This window comes from Eurytemora carolleeae, unplaced genomic scaffold (genome assembly GCF_000591075.1).
Source record: "Eurytemora carolleeae unplaced genomic scaffold, Eaff_2.0 scaffold1, whole genome shotgun sequence".
Taxonomy (NCBI): Eukaryota; Metazoa; Arthropoda; class Copepoda; order Calanoida; family Temoridae; genus Eurytemora; species Eurytemora carolleeae.
The window spans coordinates 211,370-238,935 of record NW_019396081.1 but is presented as its reverse complement, the minus strand read 5'-3'; the positions used below and the strand labels follow the sequence as shown (position 1 = coordinate 238,935).

Here is a 27,566-nt window from a genome sequence, read left to right as displayed (position 1 = left end):
GGAGGACTTGGAGACTGTCTTTGATATTTGAAATTATTTGCAGCATTTATTTGTCAACCTAATTTGACATGCATATTTCTAGAAACAACCATGTAAGAAGTTTCATACTCATAGCATTTCCAAATTGTTGTCTGCGTTTTTTGTGCTCTCTGTTGACCTATTCATGCCGCACATTTTTCATAGAATCAAAGACGACCTTCGAGTGGTTTCTTAGTTTTCATGTTTCATGGGACATGTAGATCTTGGATAAATCTGCCATTAAACATTCAAAGTTTAAGTTTAAATATTATAGAGAGTTTAACTCCAGTTTATTGGATTATTTAATTATAATTAGTAATAACTCCACCATAATAGATTAGAGTTTAACTCCACCATATTGGATTAGAGCTTAACTCCCCCATATTGGATTAGAGCTTAACTCCCCCATATTGGATTAGAGTTTAACTCCACCATATAGGATTAGAGTTTAACTCCCCCATATTAGATTAGAGTTTAACTCCACCATATTGTTATAGTTTAACTCCACCATATTGGATTATAGTTTAACTCCACCATATTGGATTAGAGTTTAACTCCACCATATTGGATTAGAGTTTAACTCCACCATATTGGATTAGAGTTGAACTCTTTACTTCTTTTTACATAAAATATTTAACATGAATTTCTTTACTGTAAGTTTTGTGTGTAAAGTGGCAAACATTTCACATTGTTTATTTTACTTTGTACACTGTTTACACAACTCTTTGTAAAAATACTATAATTTGATATATTCTAAATATTACCAAGACGTTTTAAGTGTTCACGTGTGTGTAAATATATATTAATGCTGTTAAACAGATAAGTCCACAACAACAACAACATGTGTCTGCCTTTAAGCCTAATCATCGTATTCCCCTAGTTTTACAGATTAGTACATAGGGTGTCTATGATAGGAGACAGGAAACAGGAGACAGGAGATAGGAAACAGGAGACATGAGAAAGGAGAAAGGAGAAAGGAGAAAGAAGAAAGAAGAAAGGAGACAGGAGACAGGAGACAGGAGACAGGAGACAGGAGACAGGATATAAGAGAAAATGCTCTATGGCCAGAGAAAGAGAAGAGGGAGAGTAGGGGTTATATTTACAAAAAATCTACATTTAATTTATTTTGATTAACTTCGGTCTGATAATATGTATATTTTGTTCGTTCCTTTACTGACATTTTTGTGCATTTTTATTTTCTATTCCCCGCATTTATTATTTAGAAGGAGGGTTCTACAAATGGATTATTCAAAAGGTATCCGTCCATGCATTATATATGATGAAACTAAACTAGCACAATACAAAATTTATAATATTCCAACTTAACAGAACTGGAGTTTGAAAAGTATAAACTCCAGTAAACCACGGTTTTAGATATTTTTACGCCCCAGTAAAGCCCCAGAGCTAAGACTCGAGCTCGAGGTAGACTCGAGTTTTAGTTTTTGACTTATGGTTAAGAGCGGTGGATCGTAAATTTTGTAAAAAAAAGTGCTTTATCATTTGAAATCTGAAAACGTATTTTTAGTGTGAGAATACTTTGATTCTTGAAAATAAGCACACTATGGACAAAAATACTTTCAAAATAATTAAAAATTGAATGGGGTTTTATCATTGGCCGTATAATTGTCATGTTCAACAAACTAAAGGCCATCTAGTTCAGATGAACAAATTTAAGACTCGAGAGAGAATCGGGTGTAACTAAGCCTTGACTTTGAAAATCTCAGCTCCGTACAAATAACAATTCTATGTACACATGTACAGTGCACAGCCACAGAACCCCAAAATTTAAAAGAGTATCATAGAACGAAACTCCCGAGTTTCCTTTTTGGGGTCCAAACATTTGTGTAGATTTTGATTAAAGAGATTTAAAAAAATGAAGTATATGAAGAAATTGAATAAACAAATATTTCATAACAAAATATTGATATCCGCAAAACTGCCTAACCCCATTCTTAAAAAAACCCGGGTTCCAAAACTGGTTGTTTTCATAACGAAAACCTGTCTTAAGTTTTGGGCTCTGGCTTTACTTTGAAAATCTCAGCTCCGTACAAATAAGAATTCTATGTACACATTGTACAGTGTACAGCCACAGGGTTCCCCACTAAGAGTTTAACGACCATCTAAATACCACCAAGGATGTAAGGCAAGGAAAGTTATTTCAGAAGTGTACACATCTTTAGTACTGCAGTGTACTGTCTCTGGGCGCTAATGTAAACACAAGACGGATGTCGAAACCTGACATGGGATCCATCATTCACATAAAAAATCAATGAAATATTCTGGTCATAGGAAACTATTATGTGAATTATCAAAATTATCAAAATTTAATGCTTTTAACCTCCCCGGATACTAAACGAACACTGATGCATCTACTATTGTTTACAAATTCCGCCCAAAGAGAACTGGTTTCAATATGTACACAGAGTATACACAACCGCAATTGACTTTCCTTGCCTTACATTCTTGAATACCACGATCTAAAGATTAAATTAAGTCTTATTTTTCAAAACAATCTTAAATTGAAAATGGCTTTGTAAAAAACTTTTTCATGTTTAGGTGAAACAAGCCAAGAGCTTTTGAAACAACTTTTTTTCTCATTCTTTGTTGGTAACTTAAATAACCTCTATTGTTTGACAGTGCCTCACATTAATCCAGTAAATATAGTCCTGTGTATTTGTGTGCAAGGTTGATATAGTGAATTTTAGCATCTCTGACAAGCAAGAAAATGGCTGATATTCTTTTATTTCCAGATAAAAACCTATAAGGGTCACTTAAATTGCATTGACCATCCCGTCTCATGTTTTTAGTGTACAATTAATCCCCCCCCCNCCTGGCAACCTCCTTAAACTTTACTCCAGCACCTTCTTGGGGAATAAAATTACAAGTGGGGGAATCTTCGGAACGTCATGGGGAAAACATAAGCTAAGAAGGGAAGCGGGGAATATTGTAAATTATTTAAAACTGAAAAATAAATGATTTCGAATAAGTAGAAACTTAAAGAAAAGGAGAGAAAAAGATATAAAAAATTTGAAGAAAATGAATGAAGCAAAAATAGAAATGAAATTAAAAACAGTCAAAAAAAAAAGGAGGAAGGAAGTAAAATGGAGAAGAAAAACGAAAGATTAAGGAAGTTAGGAGGAGGGGGGAGGTGAAATTATATTGAAAGGGAGGCGATGGGGAGGGGAGTGGGAGGAAATATTTTTTCCTTCTGATTTCTAAATTTTTTTCTAATTTTAATATTAATTATGAATTTTTTTCGTGCCACTTTTTCGTTATATTTATTTTTGAAATAAAACTCATATTTTGGAATGTTTCCCTTTAAGTATATACTAGGAAGGGAGGGACGAGGGAGGGAACCCCTGGACGCCATGAGCCTCCGCCGTGCAGACATGAGCCTTATTTTCAACATAGTGGCATAAGAATTTTTTCCTATTTTTTTAGATTCAGATTATTTGTCAATGTCAACTATTTTATATTATCTTAATCTGATAAACATTTCAAAAAAGATATTGCTTAAATCAAAGATTATAAAATATCAAATAAAATTAATTTCAGATTTTTTTGAAATTTCATAAACCAATTTATCAGCCATACTTAGTCACTGTTTATAATAAATACTTTTGATCTTTGATAAAATGTTCATGCCACTATTTCGAAAAAAATACAAAAATTCTTTACTACATGTAAAACCAAGAGTTTTAAGGAAACTATTCTGTATAGCAGAGGCTCGTTTACTGTAAAGCGGAGGCTCTCACTGCATGGAGGGGGCTCAGTCTGCCTAGCAAATCTTGGAGGCTCGTGCTGCTTAGTGGAGGCTCATGGCGTCCGGTGGTTCCCTCCCTCCACGGATTTGGGAGTAACATAATATATGTTTCGTAAATACTTAAAGCCTGTGTACACTCAATCTTAGCTTTCATCTAAAGGGTGACTCCGAAAAAATACATTTCAGCTACAGCGTGACACCGAGAAAAACGCATTTTCAAGCTAAATATTGACCCCGGTGAAAAATAACTTTTTATAACAGTTTATGAGAGTGATCCCGAAAAATACATACCTGACAGGAACTGGGTGACCCTAAAAAGTGACCTCCTGGACCTCCTGGACTTCCTTGACCTCCTTGACCTCCTTGACCTTCTTGACCTCCTTGTCCTCCTTGTCCTCCTTGACCTTCTTGACCTCATTGACCTCCTTTACCTCCTTGACCTCCTTGACTTCCTCGACCTCCTTTACCTCCTTTACCTCCTTGACCTCCTTGACCTCCCTTGACCTCCTGGACCTTCTTAATCTACTTGACCTCTTGGATTTCCTGGACCTTCTGGACATCTTGGACCTCCTTAACTCTTGGACCTCTTAACCTTCTGGACCCATCATTTTGATATATCATGTTGTAGAAAATTCCCCCCTGACTTGATAGTCCGTATGCTACATCTCTATTATTCTAGGTAACTAAGTATAAACAGTACACACCAAGGCTAATTATTACCTTGATAATTAGACCAAAGATTGATGAGTTGCAAATGATTTACTTTATTTCTTAAAGGGACTCAAGACTAAATTTCAAGTGCTCTCCATTTAAAGGGTGGTATATCTTGTTCATAAACGGCACTCTTTAAATCTGTGTCTTAAACAGCAGAGAAATCCACGCTAAAGATGAATTGACTAATTTTTACATATTTAAAGATGAATTGACTAATTTTTACATATTTGAAGATGAATTAACTAAATTTTACATATTTAAAGATGAATTAACTAATTTTTACATATTTAAAGATGAATTAACTAATTTTTACAAATTTAAAGATAAATTAACTAATTTCCAATGTCCAACGCAGCAGTTAAAAATTTCAATGAAAACATTAGGGTTCTGTGACTCCCCGCATTTGAAAATACAATGATACTTTTTTTCAAACATAAAACAGCTTGCATACGAAGTTATCAACGATTCCAACCGTTTTTGCCCAAAAAGTAAGAATAACTCCGTCTTTCTTAATCAGCAAGGTTTAGAAAATATGTGTCCGACTCCGAACATCTTTTTCATGGAAAAATTGTAGTAATTAGTAAACAGTTTAAAACATTTATTTTCAGAAAGCTATGATATATCTACTTTTTAATTTAAGCTAATTGTTAAAAATGGAGGAACAAAAAATCCGGAATCGAAACGCTCGGGATAAAAGAAAAGAAAAATCGCAGGAAAAGTTAACTGAGGAGGAAATCAAGAAGAGGTGGAATAAAAATAATAATAATAATAATAATAATAATAATAATAATAATAATAATAATAATAATAATAATAATAATAATAATAATAATAATAATAATAATAATAATAATAATAATAATAATAATAATAATAATAATAATAATAATAATAATAATAATAATAATAATAATAATAATAATAATAATAATAATAATAATAATAATAATAATAATAATAATAATAATAATAATAATAATAATAATAATAATAATAATAATAATAATAATAATAATAATAATAATAATAATAATAATAATAATAATAATAATAATAATAATAATAATAATAATAATAATAATAATAATAATAATAATAATAATAATAATAATAATAATAATAATAATAATAATAATAATAATAATAATAATAATAATAATAATAATAATAATAATAATAATAATAATAATAATAATAATAATAATAATAATAATAATAATAATAATAATAATAATAATAATAATAATAATAATAATAATAATAATAATAATAATAATAATAATAATAATAATAATAATAATAATAATAATAATAATAATAATAATAATAATAATAATAATAATAATAATAATAATAATAATGATAATAATAATAATAATAATGATGATATACAGAGATGATGATAATACTCCTGAAAGAGCTCCTTTGCTAATTAACAACAAAGATGTTTCTCCAGGTATTTATTTATTTTTTCATTCATCTTGTAATTCCTCTTTTCATTCATCCTTTCACATATTCATCCTTTCACATATTCATTCTTTCACATATTCATCCGATCAACTATATTTACTTTCTTTTGCTCATTAATTCTCATTAATTGCTCCTTTCATACATTCTTAAATTAATCATGATCCTTTCATTGATCCTTTCAATACTGTCGCAATATAACGGATATACAATATCAGAAATCCATCAGTTTTCTATTTTGTATTCTCCTCGTAGACTGGGGATTATCTTGACATCTATTTCCTTGTATTTGTCTTGTTTAGATAGATAGATAGAAAGATAGATGGATTATCCATAACAAATATTCGATGTAATTTCATAGGATATATAGAAAGGTTCTTGGCAAAGCTTTCAATTTAAAGGGAGTAACCAGCTATGTAAGGTAGTTGAACTGAGTATGCAGTGTTGTGGAAAACTTCTTTCGGATTCATTTGAGACTTATTAAACTTTTTAAAGATCTGTAGATCCTGAGTTTGAGCTCAAATTCGACGTTCAAAACTCCTACTTTGGGGGTGGATACGCTTTCAGAATTATTTTTTGTAACTTTAAATCTTTTATGTTTATGTAGAATCATTACCTGTACTTTAGCTAGCTGGAACTAAACTATCTATATATCCCTAGAACTATCCTCTGCTCTACTAACTATACTGGAGCTAGCTGGAACTAAACTATCTATCTATCGCTAGAACTATCCTCTGTTCTACTACCTATACTGGAGCTAGCTGGAACTAAACTATCTATCTATCCCTAGAACTATCCTCTGCTATACTAACTATACTGGAGCTAGCTGGAACTAAACTATCTATCTATCCCTAGAACTATCCTCTGCTCTACTACCTATACTGGAGCTAGCTGGAACTAAACTATCTATCTATCACTAGAACTATTCTCTGCGCTACTACCTATACTGGAGCTAGCTGGAACTAAACTATCTATCTATCCCTAGAACTATCCTCTGCTATACTACCTATACTGGAACTAGCTGGAACTAAACTCTGGAGATGGAAAACCTTCCCAATAATTCTCCCTCAACCTGTCAATCCTCAGACAGAATCAGGTCAACTAAAAAGGGACAAATCACTTTTTCAAATATTTGAAAAAAAAATCAAATACACATTTAAACGGGAAAATTACAAATCAATCTTTTTATGACGCTTCTTAAAAAAACGAGTTTATAAATTATTAATTTTATCAGGGCACCCTGTAGGACTTAGAACTATTGACACTTTACCGGGATAACCTTTAAAATGATTGACATATTACTGGGACACCCTGTAGAATTATTGACATATTACTGGGACACCCTGTAGAATTATTGACTAATTACTGGGACACTCTGTAGAATTATTGACTAATTACTTGGACACCCTGTAGAATTATTGACTAATTACTTGGACACCCTGTAGAATTATTGACTAATTACTTGGACACCCTGTAGAATTATTGACTAATTACTGGGACACCCTGTAGAATTATTGACATATTACACTAAAATTCCCCAGGGAGAAGATGTAATTATAGGGTTTCAAGGGGGAATCTGGAATAATGTGCACTATTCCATTCCATTTATTAGTTCACTCAATAAAATTTAACCCAACGAGGTTATAGTGTATAGAGTGCCTACCATATAGTATGTCAATATTAGTAAATAGTTGTTTAAGTGTACAGTACAGCTAAATGATAAATTTTTGCCGAGGATTTTGGAATTTGAGACTCATCTAGCTTTTGTACTTTATGTAATATTCGCAGGAGTACGTATATAATATGTACTTAGACGGACGCGACATATTCAATAATCCAGTGCCGCAAAACATTTACAAAATGGCGACGAAAATGTCGTCTTTAAATTTTTTTTTTTATCAAAGTCTAGGTTTTTGTTTAGTCGGAACTGGAAGCACGAGACGGAAAACTATGAATATGAAAGATTTGTTCGTGGAACCAAACTTTAACGAACTTGATGCAGTTTCTACAGATTCAAAGGAACTTTCATATCATTGCCCAGACCATTTTACATTACGGTGATCGTGACCACTGACCTTGACCATAATTTTTCTTACGACTATGATCATGACCATCATTTTTATTACGACTATGATAATGACCATAATTTTATTACGACTAGGATCATGACCATAATTTTTATTACGACTAGGATCATGACCATAATTTTTATTACGACTAGGATCATGACCATAATTTTTATTACGACTATGATCATGACCATTATTTTTATAACTACTATATGATCATGACCATGACCATGTAAATAACCACAATCATGAGCATGACCATGATGACCATGACAATGAGTATAATTATGACCATAACCCTGGTCCCTAACCATGGCCATGATCTTAATATGAAATGTATCAGGGTGAGCCTAAAAAATTAAATAATTTACAACTGGAGTCAATTCAACAAACAGGAGAATTTGAGGTAAATATAATTCTTGAATAAAGGGATTGTTCAATGCTTTAAAAGAAAAGGCTCGGTCTAGCCTTAGCTTTAGATCGTATATTATTCATTATATCAATTTTTTGTAACTTTTTTGCTGTTTTTTTACATTGTTGCAGACTAAAGTTTATTTGTTTCGGAGAATGAAAAATAATAAACCCATCATACTTAGTTTGAAAACTATAGAATTATACTTCAACATTTCTATATAGACCTGACGTATTACGTAGATATCTGTATAAATGTACAATTTCTTAAGAACAAACAGACCTATATTGTACATGTTGAGAGAGTACATATTACACAACTATGTACAGGTTGAGAGTGTACAGTTTGTTGGTCAAAAGCACACCTGGAGATTGAACCAGGTTCTGCAGAAAGGATCCCAGCAATCAACTTTAACCTTGAGACGGGATCTTGCAAGAGCTCTTCATTTATTAGGTACTAGCTGAAATGCATGGCGTTGCCCGTGGAAAAAAATTTGAATTTTTTTTAAAAAGGTCAAATATAAGCAAAAATACTGGTACTATTTCGTGACCTCGTAGCTCCTTTAGTTTTGATTTAAAGCACAAGTATGTCAAAAGTAATTATTTGTTACAGAGAAATTCAAAACTTTTTCACTCTTCTCAATATCTCTTCGTCATAATTAAAAACATATATACGATGTAAAGCTTCCCTGCACACCTCTCATGAACACAAAACCTTTGCTATTGTTCATAATATAGCAAGCACAAGAACACTCGGAATGTAATCAAACCCTACCTCCTCATCTTAATCCTTCTCTGAGTGCTTAAAGTAATTCATATTATAAAAATATACAATTCAATAATATTTAACTTAGGCGGCCAAAGACTTGCCAACAGCTTTTGAACGCACAAAATAACGTTTTAATTGGTTTAAAAACTATGTAATAAAATGAATTTTCTATAATCTAAAAAGTTTAAGAAACTTTATGCATATCTTTCACCTAAAAACACACGTTTAAAAAAAAGTTTGTAAAAAAAGCATAAACATTAATATTAATATCTATACGATATACTTTATCTAAAAACGGATTGCAATGTTTGGTTTGGAATTTTGACCTTTTTAACATTAGGTTTGGTTTGGCCAGGCTCACCTAAACGGCATAACATTTTAATACTAGAACTATCTTTGAGCGTTGTACCTTAACTCGACTTAGTTATTAGGTCAAAAATCGTCGCCGAAGACAATGCAAGAAAACTTTTAAGGATCTTAAAATTTGTTATATTAATTTTTGATTATATAATTAATTACAATAAATACAAAAAGAGAAAAATATTTTATTTTAGTTGTAACAGCCCGAGAAGGTTTGGTGGGAGAAGGGCTGAGTGTTCTAAACTCTAAGAAAGGTTGGAAGGATGGATTCAAATCTCTCGCGGATTTTCTAATAGGAAATTTTGACAATAAAAAATAACATTTATTACACAATATCAAAGTTTGTAATTTTGAAACAAGACAGAATATTACTCAAGCACTGTAAAGTGTCATTAAAGTCGCGTTTTTTAAAATAAAAAAATAATAATTTTGTTTCAAATATTTATTAATTGTTTATTAGTTAAAATGATTATCCAGGGTTGCCTAGTATGAAAACTACCAATCTACAGCAAAGGAACAAAAATGGAATAAAAAACGTTAATCTTAAAGGGACTGTTAGCGTAATTTCTAGTGACTCTCCATGCATAGATAGCAATACCCGATTTACAACGGTACCCATTATTAAATTAACCTTAATCTGATAAAAAAAAATTTGAAAATAATCTCGTTTTTCTGACATGAAACGTGTTTAATTCTTATAATTTCTTCATAATTTCTTATTAGCAAAAAATTCGCAAGTAACTTTTCACGAGAAACCAGAAATAAAAACTAACAGTTTAAATAATCAAAAACATGGATATCTATTTCAAACTTAATCAGACAAAGGCCAAATTAAAAAAATCTGAGCCGCGGCTCAAATATCAAATTCATTAAATTCAGACTCAAAGGTTTCAAGGGCACCGTTGTAAGTCGGGCATTAAATCTTTGCATGGAGGGTCACTTGAAATTAATAAACACTCCCTTTAACCTATATTTTTTGATAGATTGTCATAAAATATTGCTGGAATTTATTACCTGATACAACGTATAGTATTGCTAATATAAAAACAGAGCTACAATTAGAACACATAGTCTAGTATATGCTAAACATTCAGGGAAACAACTCATATTATCAAATATTCAGCGAGACGGTTTTACAAATTTATTATACTTTATACAAACATAGAGAAAATGAAAAAATACTATACGATCGAGGAAAAATAAATAATTGTTGACGGTGGAAGTATGCTCAGAAAATCCCCTGTCTTCTCATCAAAAGGGTTCGTCCCGAACTAACTCCCTTTTCCCCAAGCTTCGCTCCACCCTAGCCTAGATATTAACCCTAGCTCCCCTCGCTAATCCTTTAATAATTGTATAGGCCATAAACAGGGAGTAAGGAACAGAAGGGAGATATAACTGACGCGGTTCGCACTACCATATGATTATACATGCTTTGCAGACGGGTACTCCAATTGAATAAGAAATATTTGTCTAATGTACAATTACCGCGTATACAATAACCTATTCTGAATATTTCTAATACAAATGGAGTACCGTCTGCAAAGCATGTATAATCATATGGTAGGGCGAACTGCGTCAGTTATATCTCCCTTCTATTCTTTATTCCCTGGCCAGTGGCCATAAACAATACCGAGAGCGTACTGCATATTTGTTTATTATAAGTTGATTCTGGCCTAACCTATAGTATATCAATATTAGTAAACAGTTGTAAGTGTACAGTACAGCTAACTGAGCACACAGGTAGAGAACTATCATCCGCCCTGGCAATAGTACAACTCATAATTTTCTATTTTATTGTTATTGTTTTAAAGCAAACAAGTTTTATCTAAACCTTGACAATCAACTTGTTAAATTAAATTGGTCTATGTACACTGCACAATTTCTGTGTTTCATGATCATTCTATTTCATATTTTTATGGGTTCCACTGTATTATAGATATTATTACAATTTATCCTTTCTCTTCATTCCTTTTTCTGGTTTGGATTAGGCTAATGGAGGAGAGACAACAGTATCTTGTTTGTGAACTGGTTTCACCCCTCTCCGGGTCCTTAGATCAGCTAGCAGCCTTCGTCAGGTAGATTTTTTCTAATTTTTGAACTAGTTTCACATCTCTCCGGGTCTTTTTTGATCAGCTAGCAGCATTTGACAGGTAGATATACTTTGTGAACTGGTTTCACCCCTCTCCGGGTCCTTAGATCAGCTAGCAGTATTTGTCAGGTAGATATCTCTATATTGTAAACTATGTAGGTTCACCCCTCTCCGGGTCCTTGGATCAGCTAAAAGAATTCTTCAGGTAGATATCTCTTAGTTTGTGAACTAGTTTCACTCCTCTCCGGGTCCTTGGATCAGCTAACATCGTCAGGTAGATATCTCTTAGTTTGTGAACTAGTTTCACATCTCTCCGGGTCCTTGGATCAGCTAACAGCATTCGTCAGGTAGATATCTCTTAGTTTGTGAACTAGTTCCACTTCTCTCAGGGTCCTTGGATCAGCTAGCAGCATTCGAGATTCTTTCTCCGAGAAGAAGGACTCTTTAATAAGAGAGATGTTGCCCCATAATAACCTTCTTTCTTTTCAGGAGATTGATTGTTAAGAGTTCTATGGAGAAGGGTTCCTTGAAAGGGGAGAAGGCTCCACATATAAACTTCATATTCCAAACCCCTCAGGTAACCAACTTTAACTAAAATAATCGATAAACTTTACTAAAAAGTGCACATCCACACATTTTTGTGTGTGCTTTAAATATGAAAAGTTGAAATTCCTTTTTACATTTATTAAATCACAAATCTTCGTTATTTGAAAAGCTTCCGAACTTTGTTTGTATATATATTAAATATATAAACATACTTGTCTGTTGATATTTATTTATTTAAATATTTCAACATGTCAGATATTATTTATTTAAATATTTCAACATGTCAGATATTATTTATTTAAATGTTTCAACATGTCAGATATTATTTATTTAAATGTTTCAACATGTCAGATATTATTTATCTATCAATATTTCTCATGAGCATATCACATTCACTAGTCAAAAGTTTACAAAGATGCAAAGATATAGGGTAAGGAGATGGACCTAAGATTGTTTAGTGTAGATGTATATCTGTATATCTACCATTATCTCTATACACCCTGTATTCTAGGGTAAGGAGATGGACCTAAGATTGTTTAGTGTATATGTATATCTGTATATCTACCATTATCTCTATACACCCTGTATTCTAGGGTAAGGAGATGGACCTAAGATTGTTTAGTGTATATGTATATCTGTATATCTACCATTATCTCTATACACCCTGTATTCTAGGGTAAGGAGATGGATCTAAGATTGTTTAGTGTAGATGTATATCTGTATATCTACCATTATCTCTATACACTCTGTATTCTAGGGTAAGGAGATGGACCTAAGATTGTTTAGTGTATATGTATATCTGTATATCTACCATTATCTCTAGACTCCCTGTATTCTAGGGTAAGGGGATGGATCTAAGATTGTTTAGTGTAGATGTATATCTGTATATCTACCATTATCTCTATACACCCTGTATTCTAGGGTAAGGAGATGGATCTAAGATTGTTCAGTGTAGATGTAATGAAGAAAGCTCTACCGATAGTTTCCAGGAACAAACCAGACAATTTAAAATATTAATTTTAATAATTAAAAAGAAACTAATTATGAAAACGTATCCACCCCCAAAGTAAGAGTTTTGAACGTCGAATTTGCGCTCAAACTCAGGATTTACAGATCTTTAAAAAGTTTAATATGTCTCAAATGAATCCGAAAGAAGTTTTCCACAACACTGCATACTCAGTTCAACTACCTTACATAGCCGGCCACTCCCTTTAAACAGTCCCTTTGAAGGGTTTATTGCACAAACTATTATAACTATGACATATACCTTGTTTTATCTGGAAAGGTCTGTGCATACAAGCTTAAAATAAATTGAAACTAAAGCGGATTACTAGATATTTGATCAGTTTACACTAGACCTTATTTCAGGATTTTATAAAACTAGAACTTTAAAATGATCTTAGTTATAAAATTTGTTTTATATAGTATATATACTGTTGAACAGACAACTTTATTGTCAATAATAAAACTAGAATTTTGTTAAACTATGATTTTCATTTTGACGGGTTAATAAGTTTTTGTAATTTTTATTGGTTTAGGTTCAGCATTTAAATCTTTCCGCGTTTGGCTCGGCACATTTTTATTTTGTAAGAAAGTTTTGCGAAAAAAATAAACGGTTTTAGGATCACTCTTGTATGGCTGGGTCCATTCGCTCCTGATCCAATTAGGGTTCAGTCATTTGTTTGTTGTCTATTCTGAACCAATAGAAATAGTATGGCGGTCACATCCATCTTTATATCTAGCTCATTATCCAATTAGAGTTATGAATCCTTCAATCGGCGATATAACAGTAAATGGAAATATTTACTTCTAATGAAACTATAGTGGGATGACACCTGTTTTAAAGTTCCAACGACGGCTTAGACCCGAGCCGTATTTTCCCGAGTTTTTAAAATCGCGGACTCAGATCATTGCATGATGGTTTTAACTTGTGTTTTTTGGAGTAGTTATATAAATTGTTTGGTTTTGAGCAGAATAGTTGAGATGGAAACAAAAGGATGGTTCCCTGAATTCAAGGAGAAGGTTCTCTCCCAACTCAAGACGGAGTACAAAGATACACGAACTCTTCAAGCTGAAGCAAACAAGTAAATTGAGTCTTTTCCACAAACTATCATTATACTTTATATCTTTGCAAACTAATGTCGTAAATCTTAGATATTTCAAACTATGAATTCTGTTAGATCAAATAATCTAAGTTTGGTTTGAAATATCAAAGGGTTATATGTTCAGAGCTGAAAACTTAAGAATGATGGACATCAAGATTAATGCTTAAACTCGGAACTCCTGGTTTTACTTAACCCGAGATTATTTTAATACGCATTCGATATCCAAGAAAGAAGTTTAAAATTCAACCAATCAGCGTGTCATGTTAAGATGCACTCTTTAACTTTTGAAAAACTGGTTTTATTTCTGATGTTGATGGTGTCATATCAATTGAACTAAACATCGATTGAACGAACGTAAATTTTGGATTATTGTTTTTTTTTTATGACTAACGTTTAAAATTACAATGGTCCTAAAATATGATAAAATATGTTTTTTAATAAGTTCATATTAACATGGTAAAATCTTTATTTGTTTAAATGCTCTAAAAGCCGGATTGTGAAGAGCTGATTTAAATTCAATCGGATATTAGTCCAATTGATATAGCATTGTATCTGTAATTGTTATCAAACATAAATTTATACAAGATAGGGATATCCAAAAAAGAGGATTAAGAAGAAAATAAAGAGTGTGTACATTGGACAATCAGATTAAGCGATCAGGATAAAGGATATCTCATTTTAACGTTTTCAGCTTCGGTTGCTAAGATAGAGGATTAAAAATTTGAGTTTGCGGCAGAAAGTTAATTCATTTTTCAGAAAGAATTGAGTTTTTGCCACAAACTCACATTTTCTAAACCTTATTACTTTGCAAACTGATTGTAAACCTTTGATACTTCAAACTTATGCAATTTATATACAAAAATAATAGTTTGAAATATCAAAGGTCTACGAAATCGGGTTGCAAAGATATAGGGTTAGAAAGTCAGAATCTGTGGCAATTTGTTCCTTTCCACAAATTCTAGGACATTTTAGATGTTTTGAAAATGCAAAGTTTAATTATGAAATATTTTAATGGCAGATTGTGATTATGATTTTTTTTAAAAAGAAATATTATTTAGATGTGTTCAAGACGAGTACCTGAAAAGAATTTCAACAAGTATTTTACAGAACCTAGAGCTAAGATCTATAGGTTTAGGTAGGTTTATATATATATTTATATCTATACTAGCTGAAGTTCCCGGCGTTGCCCGTGGAATTTAATTTGAAAAAAAATCCGATTTAAAAAAGATTTCTATTTTTGAAAAAAAAAATTTTTAGAAAAGAAAATGTCGAAATTTTAGCCTTGTTACTCCCGGGAACCCATGGGTTCTCTCAAAAAGATTTTTTCCATTTTGTCCCTTTGTCGCGTTTTTGACCGTTTGCCTTTTGACCCTATGTCGTTTGACCCTGGGTCGTTTGACCCTGGTTCATTTGACCCTATGTCGTATGACCCTATGTCGGTCGACCTTATATAAATTATCTTTGCTTTAACAATTCTTTTATATATTATTCTTGATCAAGGTATTCCCGAATTACTGTTAGACCAGCTCCGAGCTGGGGTAGTGTTCCAGCAAGCTCTAGAAGCTGCTGAGCAGAAGCTTGAGAATCATCTCCAGGCCGCTGAACGAGGACTTCAGATTAGGCATCCTATTTTGTAAGATTTTTAATGTTTTAGACTTAATTATTTGCTACAACTCATTAATCATTTAAAGACGTTTATCTGAAAATTAGGGTTCTGCTATTTTTATCTGTTATTTATTAGTACAACATTTTCGTTCTTTGCCTTAAACGACATGTTTGAGAAATAAAAGCTGTTTTTTTTCCTGTAAATTAGTTAGAAACATAATTTTTGCTTAGTCTGACATAATGTAGTCACCAGAAGACAGGGAAATTAATTATTACACAGTTTTCTTTAGACCACTGTTTTTGAAACAGATTATGAAGAAGATACAATTGGTGGCAATACAGTTGAAGAAATCATGTATGAAGTTATTGATGTCAAAAAAATATATATAAAACCTTTTTACTGTAATTAAACAAAAAGGAAGCATTGCCAAAAATATGAAAATTATAAAAAAATATATAAAACTGGGAATAGAACGATTTTCTTCAAAAGTAGATTTTTAATTTTCTGTAAATTGTAGTTGTAATTTATTTTTAGATCTCAGATTCCTGAATGGGTAGCAAGAAGGTTAAATAAGTTTAAGATAGAATACTTAGAGGTAATTTAATTACAATCATTAGTCAGAAGTTAGTTAGTCATTGGTGAGACATTGGAGAGACATTAGTAAGACGTTTGTGACACGTTGGTTAGACATTTGTGAGACATTGGTTAGATGTTGATGTGACATTGGAGAGACATTAGTAAGACGTTGGTTAGACATTGGTTAGACATTGGTTAGATGTTGATGTGACATTGGAGAGACATAAGTAAGACGTTGGTTAGACATTGGTTAGACATTAGTAAGACGTTGGTTAGACATTTGTGAGACGTTGGTTAGACATTTGTTAGACATTGGTTAGATGTTGGTGTGACATTGGAGAGACATTAGTAAGAGGTTGGTTAGACGTTTGTGACACGTTGATTAGACATTTGTTACACATTGGTTAGATGTTGGTGTGACATTGGAGAGACATTAGTAAGACGTTGGTTAAACATTTGTGAGACGTTGGTTAGATATTTGTTAGACATTTGTTAGACGTTGGTGTGACATTGGAGAGACATTAGTAAGACGTTGGTTAGACATTGGTTAGACGTTGTTGACACAATATCTATCTATCTATCTATCTATCTATCTATCTATCTATCTATCTATCTATATATCTATCTATCTATCTATGTAGGATGAGGAGTGGGAACCCCACCTCCTGGCACTGCGGCTATGCAGGGAACAAAATTTGGTCCAGCACGCATATTTTCTATCCAGGCAATATTTGTTATGAAAGGATAGGTTACTTTCTATCCAGGAAATAATTGCTATGATAGGATAGGCTACTTACTATCCAGGCAATAATTGTAATGAAAGGATAGGTTACTTACTATCCAGGCAATGATTTCTATGATTGGGTAGGCTACTTTCTATCCAGGCAATAATTGCTATGTTAGGATAGGCTACTTACTATCCAGGCAATAATTGCTATGAAAGGATAGGTTACTTACTATCCAGACAATGATTTCTATGAAAGGATAGGTTACTTACTATCCAGGTAAAAATAAAAAATCCTTTTCTTTCTATCCAATGCTAGTTAAATAGGATGGGTAATTTTCTATCTAATCTATTGTGAACAGAGTTCAATGTACTGATTTGAATTGTATTGTTACAAAACTTGAAATTACAATATCAATAACAATAATCCCTGGATTTAGGGATCATACATTCTTAAAGGATCAAGAGCATGTTCTTCTCCAAGAACTAGGTAACTTTCTTCATAAAACAGGGGGGGGGTATGATCATCATTCATAATAATTTTTTTCTCAATTCCATAGCTTTCAGAACCAGGGTTTCCAACCCTGGAGTTTTTTTTTACCGTTTTTGTGTTTTTCAGCCCTGTCAGCTAAGTTTTTTTTCAAGGTTGCTACCCAGTGTTGTTTTAACCTAAATTTTTTTCTCGTGTTTTTTTTTTTCTTTTAGATTTTTAGAAAAGAAAAAATCACATGATTATCACCGAAAAAAACCGTGTAATTCAGGATGTAAGAAGTAATACAAGTATCTTTGGTGTTTTTTTACTATTGGTATCTTATTATTTTAAGTGGTTGGCAACCCTGCAAGTAAATATGTACCACAAGCTTAATATGGGGGAGGGGGGGGGGGNCGGGTGGGATAACAACGACTCTTCCCACTGTTCCTATCCCTATATATTGTGTATACAATGTAGGTTATATATTTGTATTCTAGGTTTATACTGTAGATCTCCTACCCATTCCTTCAAGTTCCAAATACAAATATGGAATCCAACAAACTGGGTTGTAACAGAAACATACAAGGTATATAAAACAGAATTTTTTTTTTAATGAATTTTAATTTTCTGAACTGAACTTTACTGTACACTGTCCAGTACCGTACTGATGTAATGTACCATACTGATGTATTTTACCGTACTGTATTTACTGTGCACTCTATTGTACTAAACTGTATTGCACTGTATTGTACTGTACTGATTTGTACTGTAATGCACTGAACTAAACTGAACCTCATACCGTACTGTATCTAGTACTGTTATGTTCTGTACTGTACTGGTCTGTACTTTAATCTATCTTTTTATAAGCCTTTTTTGTAAAACTTTAAAGAAACATACTTTTCTTAAACCATAAGTTATTAATACAAGGAGACATATTTTGATATATTGTAGGGTACTACCCAGATAAGTTATAAATACAATGATATATATTTTGATATATTGTAGGGTACTACCCAGATCATTCCCACAGTTGTGCAGAAACACACAGGAAAATCAAGCTTTAGGCAGCATAGTAGTTCAGATGATCCAGTTTATCTAGGTATAGTAGTTCAGATGATCCAGTTTATCTAGGTATGGTAGTTCAGATGATCCAGTTTATCTAGGTATAGTAGTTCAGATGATCCAGTTTATCTAGGTATAGTAGTTCAGATGATCCGGTTCATCTAGGTATAGTAGTTCAAATGATCCAGTTTATCTAGGTATAGTAGTTCAGATAATTTAGTTTATCTAGGTATAGTAGTTCAGATTATCCAGTTTATCTAGGTGAAGTAGTTCAGATGACCCAGTTTATCTAGGTATAGTAGTTCAGATGATCCAATTTATCTAGGTATAGTAGTTCAGATGATCCGGTTTATCTAGGTATAGTAGTTCAGATGATCCAGTTTATCTAGGTATAGTAGTTCAGATGACCCAGTTTATCTATGTATAGTAGTTCAGATGATCCGGTTTATCTTGGTATAGTAGTTCAGATGATCCGGTTTATCTAGGTATAGTAGTTCAGATGATCCAGTTATCTAGGTATAGTAGTTCAGATAATTTAGTTTATCTAGGTATAGTAGTTTAGATGATCCAGCTTATCTAGGTATAGTAGTTCAGATGATCCAGTTTATCTAGGTATAGTAGTTTAGATGATCCAACTTATCCAGAATTATTAGTTCAGATGATCCGGTTTATCTAGGTATAGTAGTTCAGATAATCCAGTTTATCTATAGGTATAGTAGTTCAGATGATCCAATTTATCTAGGTAAAGTAGTTCGGATGATCCGGTTTATCTATAAGGTATAGTAGAACAGATGATCCAGTTTATCTAGGTTTAGTAGTTAAGATGATCCAATTTATCTAGGTAAAGTAGTTAAGATGATCTGGTTTATCTATAAGGTATAGTAGAACAGGTGAGATCCAGTTTATCTAGGTATAGTAGTTAAGATGATCCAGTTTATCTAGGTATAGTAGTTCAGATGATCCAGTTTATCTAGGTACAGTAGTTCAGATGATCCAGTTTATCTAGGCATAGTAATTAAGATGATCCAGTTTATCTAGGTTCAGTAGTTAAGATGATCCAGTTTATCTAGGTATAATAGTTAAGGTGATCCAGTTTATCTAGGTACAGTAGTTCAGATGATCCAGTTAATCTAGGTATAGTAGTTCAGAGGACCAAGTTTATCTAGGTATAGTAGTTCAGATGATCCAGTTTATCTAGGTATAGTAGTTAAGATGATTCGGTGTATCTAGGTATAGTAGTTCAGATTATCCAGTTAATCTAGGTATAGTAGTTAAGATGATCCGGTTGTTCCAGGTATATATTTTTTAATATCTAACTGCTTAAACCATTGAGAGCAGAAACCATAAACACCAATGTCTTTGTTAAAAAAGTGAAATGTTCCGTTGAAGGAAACTTTCGAGTTATCTTCTTAAGGTTTATGAATTTGCGTAAATCAGAAGAGAAAAAAAATAATGAAAAGAAACCAGATGAAATAATATTTCTCAACAAAAATATCGGTATTTACAAAACTGCCTGACATTTGAAACTGGGTTCCATTACACGATACTCTGTCTTAAGTTTCGGTCTCTAGGAGGAATATAAACAACTAAGTTTGTTTACATTTTCCACAGAAACTGCAGTGCACATTAATGCAAATACAGGTATTTCTTGCGTATGCAAATGCAAATATGATGTTGAGAATAGCCTGGGTTCTTTACGCATTTTATTCTTATAAATAAAAAATATTTCCGTGGTATTTTGCCCCTTAGCTAGAATTTATGTAAATGCAGGTATAAAGCAAGAAATCAATAATAAAAAATATTCTTTTTTATAAACATAAAGACCATCTTATTGTTTGCAGTAATTGTCTATATATCCTTGATAGGTCTCATCCGGGACACTGTAACAACAAGAAATAATAAAAAATACAAATTATCTATTTCTGACTAACAAATATAGCTTTTCTTTTCATGAAACCCCGCTGCCAACTTCTATTTATGAAGTTTCGCATTCTATACATTGAATAAAGAAGCAGTGCCAAGTTTGAATGCATGCTAAACCACAACAACATNGGGGTCAAATTATAAAAATTTACGAGATCAAAAACGGATTTCTTCCAAATTGTAAATTATGAAATTCAAAGAAATTGCCACCGCCTCAAATCTTCTCATCCCTTTATCTTTGCAACCATATGGTGTAAACCTTTGAAATTTAAACTTAGATTATTTGATATAACAGAATTCATTGTTTGAAATATGTAAAGTCTACGACATTTATATTAGGTATAAGAAAATGAAAGGTTGTCGCAAGGACTGAACGCTTGACTGAAAACTAAAAATTTCAAACAATTTCCGTTTACGCAATGGAATTGAGCCTTTGACACAAATTCAAAATTTCTAATCCATATATCTTAAACACCTGATTGTGTGAAGCTTTGATATTTTAAACTTTGGTTATATAATCTGGGCGTTTTCACGCATATATATAAAATATGAGTATAAAAGATATTCTAGAAATATTAACTTTTTATTGTAGTAGATCAGACCTTCTAGTTTTATTCTTTCTTTAGTTCAATTTTATTCAGACCTCTATCTAAGTATTTACTTTTAAATATTTCTAATATCTTTGTTACTACTCCTAGACTCTATGAAAAATAAACTTTACTTACTTATCCAATAGTTTATTCACAAAGGTTGGTCACAGAGTAAAGTATAATGAAAAATACAATGTTTATATATGGTTGAGAAATTACAATGATGCCTCTCTTGCGCAGAAGAAAGGGTGTGTCTATACAGCCTGAAGAGGCCTAGAAATCTTTTTAGCAACAATGAAAGGGTTCAATGCATCGTGAAAGTTAGGACGTAGTTTCCTTTGGCAACCCTTTCTCCGAACAAGGAGGATTTTACTGGTTATTTCTAGTTATTTGACAAAACAAACCAAAAGTTAGGCAATGAATAAGTTTTGACTAGTTATTTCCAGTTATTTACTGAAGCAAACCAAAAGTTAGGCAATGTATAAGTTATTACTAGTTAGTTCTAGTTCTTTGTTGTACATTTGAATTCTGGATACATTTTTATCATCATATGGCTTTATCTAAAAATGTCACAAATCAGAATTCAGTTTGAAATATCTAATGTCTGCGACATCGGATTGCAAAGATATAGGTATTAGAAAAATTAGAGTTTGCGATAAAGACTTTATTTCTTTCTTTCAAAAACTTCACTGAAAACAGTTTTTTTAACAATTTCCGTCTATGCAATTTTACGCAAATCTGCTTGTGTCTAGCTCTATATATCATAAGACCATGAGATAAAAAGCTACTGTTGTGCGCAATTCCGCTCAACAGACTTCCTGAAATATTTAATTATTTTCTATTTTCTCTTTGCAGTTGAGAAGCAAACCGTAATAACCAACAGCACTCAGTATCCGTTCTGGAGATGGACCAACTTTATCTACCGAACCTGGACCTGGAGCTGGAACCTTCTCTTTATCCTTCTCATCCTGGTTCCCTGGTGCTCCACCTTCTCCTTGAGATCCCTTCTCTACCTTCATCCCTTCTACCCAGACCTGGAGATATCACACCAGGACGACAGTCTTCACAGGGACACACAGATATATTAGAAGCTCTCAGGGGGGGACGGTGGGGGTCATTTCTAAAGAAGAAAGGAAATTGAGTCTTTGCCACAAACTCAAATTTTCTAATCCGTAAATCTTTACAACCGTATAATGTAAACTAAATAGGGATGCAATTTTACAACATGACATACTATTGAGTTGACTTTAAATCGTGAAAAATCTTTTTAATATCTTGTTTTTATATTCTCTGATTATGAATGTGTCTGCAGAAAAGCCTCGAGTATAACCCCAACTTTAAACTCTCGACTACGTGATCTGTGGAAGCATATTGCTAAGAGCAGAGAAGAGTTTGAAAACCAACCAGATCGGGGGCTACTGGGCAAATCCATTACTAGGCATTATAACAGGTATATGACGTGCTTTTTTTTGCAAAATCTTAAAGTAAAAATTGCAATTTCTCTGTCTATGAAATGTCTGTCTATAAAAAAATGTCTTATCATTGAAGTGTATGTATGTAATCTACTATCAAGCTGTTGAATGTCATGTGAGTGTGGGGTCTTTAAAATGTCCATTTAAAAGAATGTCTCATCTAAGAATCCCGTCAGGACAAATGGAGGAAAATGTACGCTAGATTGTGACGTATGCATTTAGGTTAATCAACTACACTGATCATTGTTATTAGGTGTCCTCTATGAAATGTTCTTTGTATACTATGTTATGTCCTATCCATGAAATGTCCATATCTGAAATATCTTTGTTTGAGTAATGTCCTATCTATATGAAATGACCATATCTGAAATGTCTTTAATTGTGTGATGTCCTATCTATGAAATGTCCCAAAACCTCTGAAATGTCTTATCAGATTGCGTATTTGAGACATTAGTTTTTTTTTTTGCATATAATTTCTCTCCGTGGCAAAATTTGGGAAAGTGTAACAAAAGCAAATGTTTAAAATAGACAATTTTTAAATTTTTAAAACTTCCCTGATTTTTGTGGAACCTCTTAAAAGTAAAAAAAAAAGTTTTTGAAAAAACAAGCAAGCATATGTCTTATAAAGTTATCATAAACTGGAAAACTGATTACTCTCCTCGTACTCTAATTTTTAATTATAATATCGTTGCAACTTGATGCCGTAGAGCTTTGATATTTCAAATCATGAACCCTTCTTGATCAAGGTGAGAAATTGCAGAGGTTTACACCATCAGGGAGTAGTTTTAAGAGACTCTTCATTCATGGAGTGGCATGTTCGATCCACAACGGTCATAGGTTACATGAGATATCCTTGTTTTCCTCGCTGAAAATTTATAATTTTGAATTCAAGCTTCTCCATAAAAATAAAAAATAAAAGAACTTTTTAAAAATTGCTTATATACTTCTCATTACTCAGATATCGTAATGAGGACCGTTGTGAATCGGACATGCCATTCTTTTTTTTTTTTTAATTCACTTTAAATGACGTGTACAGTCTATATTGTTCAGATTTGTGAATTATATCCTGAAAGGATTCCTGGGAACTGTTCTAATCATCTTTCTGTTTCCAACTCTCTGCATTATTGTCTCAGGAACATCATTAATCAAATAGTAGACAAATATCGATGCTATAAGAGAGTGTTTGCGAAAAATGAAAGGGGTATAGGCTGATATCGAATTTAATTCTATGTCGAATTGAATTCGATATCGATTAATTTTAATTTTACTTCTATCTGTTGCGAAAATGGTTAAAAACGAATCATACCATGAAGAGCGTGGAGGACCCAGACAAATCCACGTAGTTGCATTATTTTACCCAGACCGTAGATTATTCAATTAAATTTAAAACTAATATTACAGATATTACAATGTTATAAATGTCGAATTCAATTCGGTACATTCCTATGCAGTTTAAATGTCATCATCTTTTAAATAAATATATTTTGAGGACGATTATTTTGCCGCTAGGTGTCTCAGGGCATTTGGGAGCGATACCAAATATCTTCCTCACATTGTATTTTCAGTTTTGTCTTAACAAAATATTTCTTCAGTATTTCCGGGTTTTTAAGACAAGAACAAATGTTTGCAGATAATACTGGATATAAGTGTGTCTGGATATAAGTGTGATTTTTCACAATAAATTCTACAGAGGAGGGGGGAACTCAATGTTTGTTACACAAATATTTTATTTTAAACAAGCTTGAGAAGTTGAGAACCCATCATGGCTTTACCTGAAAACTAATTTTTTGCTTTAAATAGTCAGCCCAATCAACTTGGAATTTTTAAGTCAAGATAAAAACATTCCCATGGTTCTACCGAGTTCCTCAATCAAAATTTGGCAAACAGAGATTACTTCATTTAAAACAACCAGAGGCTTGAACTCAAAATGTTATGTAAATATGTTATTTTAAATTTCAGAATGTTATGCCACGTGTGCTGGGCCAAAAGTCACTTTTTCTGTAACATAAAAGTCTTAGATTTATGCTTGAAAAAATTCATCCCACCAAAAAGACCGGTTCAAATTTTGCGTACTCTTAATTTTTTGTGACCTCTCATTTATAAAGTGGCATGTTCTATTCACATTGGAAGTAACCTTTATCCTAGGTTAGATCATTTATGGATCTATGATCAGAATAGATTAATAAATGAAAAACAGGATTAAGTCTAACCCTGGCTCTCCTGACTCCAGTGCTAGTCCCTACCTTGAGCCTGGTAGTTCACCTACTAGGAGCAGTTTTCTATGATTTTGAGACAGGGTCACCAACTCTAGCTCTGCTCCCTAACCTAGTCTGGAATATTGGAATACGAGGTATGAATCAATTCTTATCATTGAAAGTAATTACATTGAGACCTATTAAACTTTGGAAAGGGAAGACGACATTAAATCAGTATTTTTTTTGCATTATTTTGATCAGTTTTACTACAATGATAACCAGAAAACTCTGGAATAGGAAGTTAACTTTAAACTTAAAAAAGGACTTTTTACTTTTTAACAACATCAAATGCACTACAGTATAAATGTCGTCATCCTATTCTACAGTTTTCTGGTAATATACTGTTATTTGTAGTAGGTTGAAAAACAAAATTGAATTCATTTACCTGAGCTCGAGATTTAAAAGAGTATCGTTGATCGAAACTCCCGACTTTCCTTTTTGGGGCCTTAACATTTGTGTAGATTTAGATTTAAGAGATTCGAAAAAAATGGAGAATATGAAGAAACTAAATCTATGTATAAATTTGGCTTGCCTGTCTGTTTGTTTGTCTGTTTGTTTGTATCCAATAAACGTCAAAACGGCTGAACCGATCGGGCCCAATTTTTTTGTGGGACATCACGTGACCACAGGGAAGGTTTATGAATGATTGAAATTTTAAATATTTGTCTCCATCAAAATTCGATCTTCATTAAATTTTTGAAAATTTTAAAAATCCACGAAATTTGTTGTGAAAATTTCTCGAATTATTTTTGTTTTATTTTACGATGTACACACAGCGAACATGTTCACAATTAATTTAGAAGATGAGCGCGAAGCGCCCTATATGGCTAGTCTATATATAAATTTGGCTAGTCTGTCTGTTTGTCTGTCTGTTTGTTTGTATCCAATAAACGGCTGAACCGATCGGGCCCAATTTTTTTGTGGGACCTCACGGAGCCCCAGGGAAGGTTTATGAATGATTGAAGTTTTAAATATTTGTCTCCATCAAAATTCGATCCTCATTAAATTTTTGAAAATTTTGAAAATCACAAAATTTTTTGTGAAAATCCGCGAATTATTTTTGTTTTGTTTTACGATGTACACAAAGAGAACATGTTCACAATTAATTTAGAAGATGGGCGCGATGTGCCCTCTAAGGCTAGTCTATATATAAATTTGGCTTGTCTGTCTGTTTGTTCGTCTGTTTGTTTGTATCCAATAAACGTCAAAACGGCTGAACCGATCGGGCCCAATTTTTTTGTGGGATCTCATGTTACCCCAGGGAAGGTTTATGAATGATGAAAATTAAAAATAATTGTGTCGAAAAGCTTTCTAAATTTGTAAAAAATTTTAAAATCTTGAAAATTCACAAATCTTTTTATTAAATCCGCGACATGTTTACAATTGAGATAGAAGATGGGCGCGAAGCGCCCTAAAAGTCTAGTAAAATAATATTTCATAACACAAATATTGATATCTACAAAACTGCCTAACCCCGTTCATGAAACCCGTGTTCTAAAATTGGTTTTCATAACGATACCCTGTCTTAAGTTTTGGGCTCTGTTGCTTCAAGTAAATTGGGTCTGTGTACACTAAACAGTTCCAATGTTTAATGTTCATTTGTCTATAAAAAAAATCACTTGAGTTCCACAGTTTGTTAGGCCCCGTTATACAAAATATGAACAAAGATATAGGGACTGGCAGATTTATAACAATGTAAATAAGGTTTTATGTTTGTTTACGTTTTACCGTAACGTATCAGGACAGCTCTTGAACTGGTTTTATTGTAAACAAACCGAAAATTGTAAACAGTGAAAGCTCAAGCCCGGGCCTCTCTTCCGTTCTAATATGTAACAGTAAAATATTAGAGTAGATAGTATTATTGTTATTATTATTATTAGGTCTATTGTGTATTATCTCTATTAATAAAATGTCAACATAGTTTCATTAAAAGTAAAACTTTCCATTTACTGATAGCGCCGATTGAAGAATTCATATCTCTAATGGACTCGGCAAAGTCCCTTCGTATTGTAATCTGACATGTTTCCAAGCCACGCACCTCTGCCTCTTTTGTAAAAGTATATTCAACCTATATGAAGCATGAAGTCTGACCGCGCCAACCTTGTTGTACCAGCTAGCCCTGTCCATAGAGCTAGGTACAGTACAAACTAGGACCAGGTTGACCCGGCTCGGAAATTCAAATGTACTACGGCTGCCCGTGAACCATAACTCCTCTCGTATAAAAATCTATTTAAATGAGGCAAAATGTGATGAATTTGCCCTTCTTTAACCGGTTCGTTGAATCAAAACTACGAGGGAAAAAAGTCGCACCGTTTGCAGTGGTAGAATAAAAATCTAAATATATTTTTATTTTTAAAGTAATGCACACACAGGCAGTACTTTATTTAGATAAAAGCATAGACCTCACTCCTGTATGCCAAGTCCAATAGTGCCTGATCCAATCAGGGCTCCGCTCAGTCATGTGTTTGTTGTCTATTCTGAACCAATAGAAATAGTATGGCGGTAATATCTATCTTTCTATCTATCTCATTATCCAATTTGAGATAAATCCTCACATCGGTGCTATGCACTAAAT

At 32.6% G+C, this 27,566-nt stretch overlaps 1 protein-coding gene across 1 annotated transcript in view; it reads left to right on the top strand.

Annotated features, from left to right (window-relative positions):
- The first annotated feature begins 5,107 nt into the window (after positions 1-5,107).
- The window catches only part of LOC111716660 (uncharacterized), a 37,101-nt gene continuing 14,642 nt past the window's right edge, over positions 5,108-27,566 (top strand). The window contains exons 1-23 of the mRNA XM_023492148.1: positions 5,108-5,240; positions 5,890-5,951; positions 6,948-7,058; positions 7,884-7,981; positions 8,375-8,437; positions 8,773-8,896; positions 9,766-9,867; positions 10,049-10,085; positions 11,560-11,646; positions 12,150-12,237; positions 13,128-13,195; positions 14,180-14,290; positions 15,370-15,446; positions 15,812-15,944; positions 16,452-16,512; positions 17,135-17,217; positions 17,658-17,707; positions 18,187-18,275; positions 18,695-18,788; positions 22,120-22,333; positions 22,577-22,714; positions 23,787-23,869; positions 24,934-25,086. Of these exons, the coding sequence (XP_023347916.1) occupies positions 5,149-5,240; positions 5,890-5,951; positions 6,948-7,058; positions 7,884-7,981; positions 8,375-8,437; positions 8,773-8,896; positions 9,766-9,867; positions 10,049-10,085; positions 11,560-11,646; positions 12,150-12,237; positions 13,128-13,195; positions 14,180-14,290; positions 15,370-15,446; positions 15,812-15,944; positions 16,452-16,512; positions 17,135-17,217; positions 17,658-17,707; positions 18,187-18,275; positions 18,695-18,788; positions 22,120-22,333; positions 22,577-22,714; positions 23,787-23,869; positions 24,934-25,086 (2,218 nt within the window). The 5' untranslated portion in view covers positions 5,108-5,148. The remainder of the gene's footprint in view (positions 5,241-5,889; positions 5,952-6,947; positions 7,059-7,883; positions 7,982-8,374; positions 8,438-8,772; positions 8,897-9,765; positions 9,868-10,048; positions 10,086-11,559; positions 11,647-12,149; positions 12,238-13,127; positions 13,196-14,179; positions 14,291-15,369; positions 15,447-15,811; positions 15,945-16,451; positions 16,513-17,134; positions 17,218-17,657; positions 17,708-18,186; positions 18,276-18,694; positions 18,789-22,119; positions 22,334-22,576; positions 22,715-23,786; positions 23,870-24,933; positions 25,087-27,566) is intronic.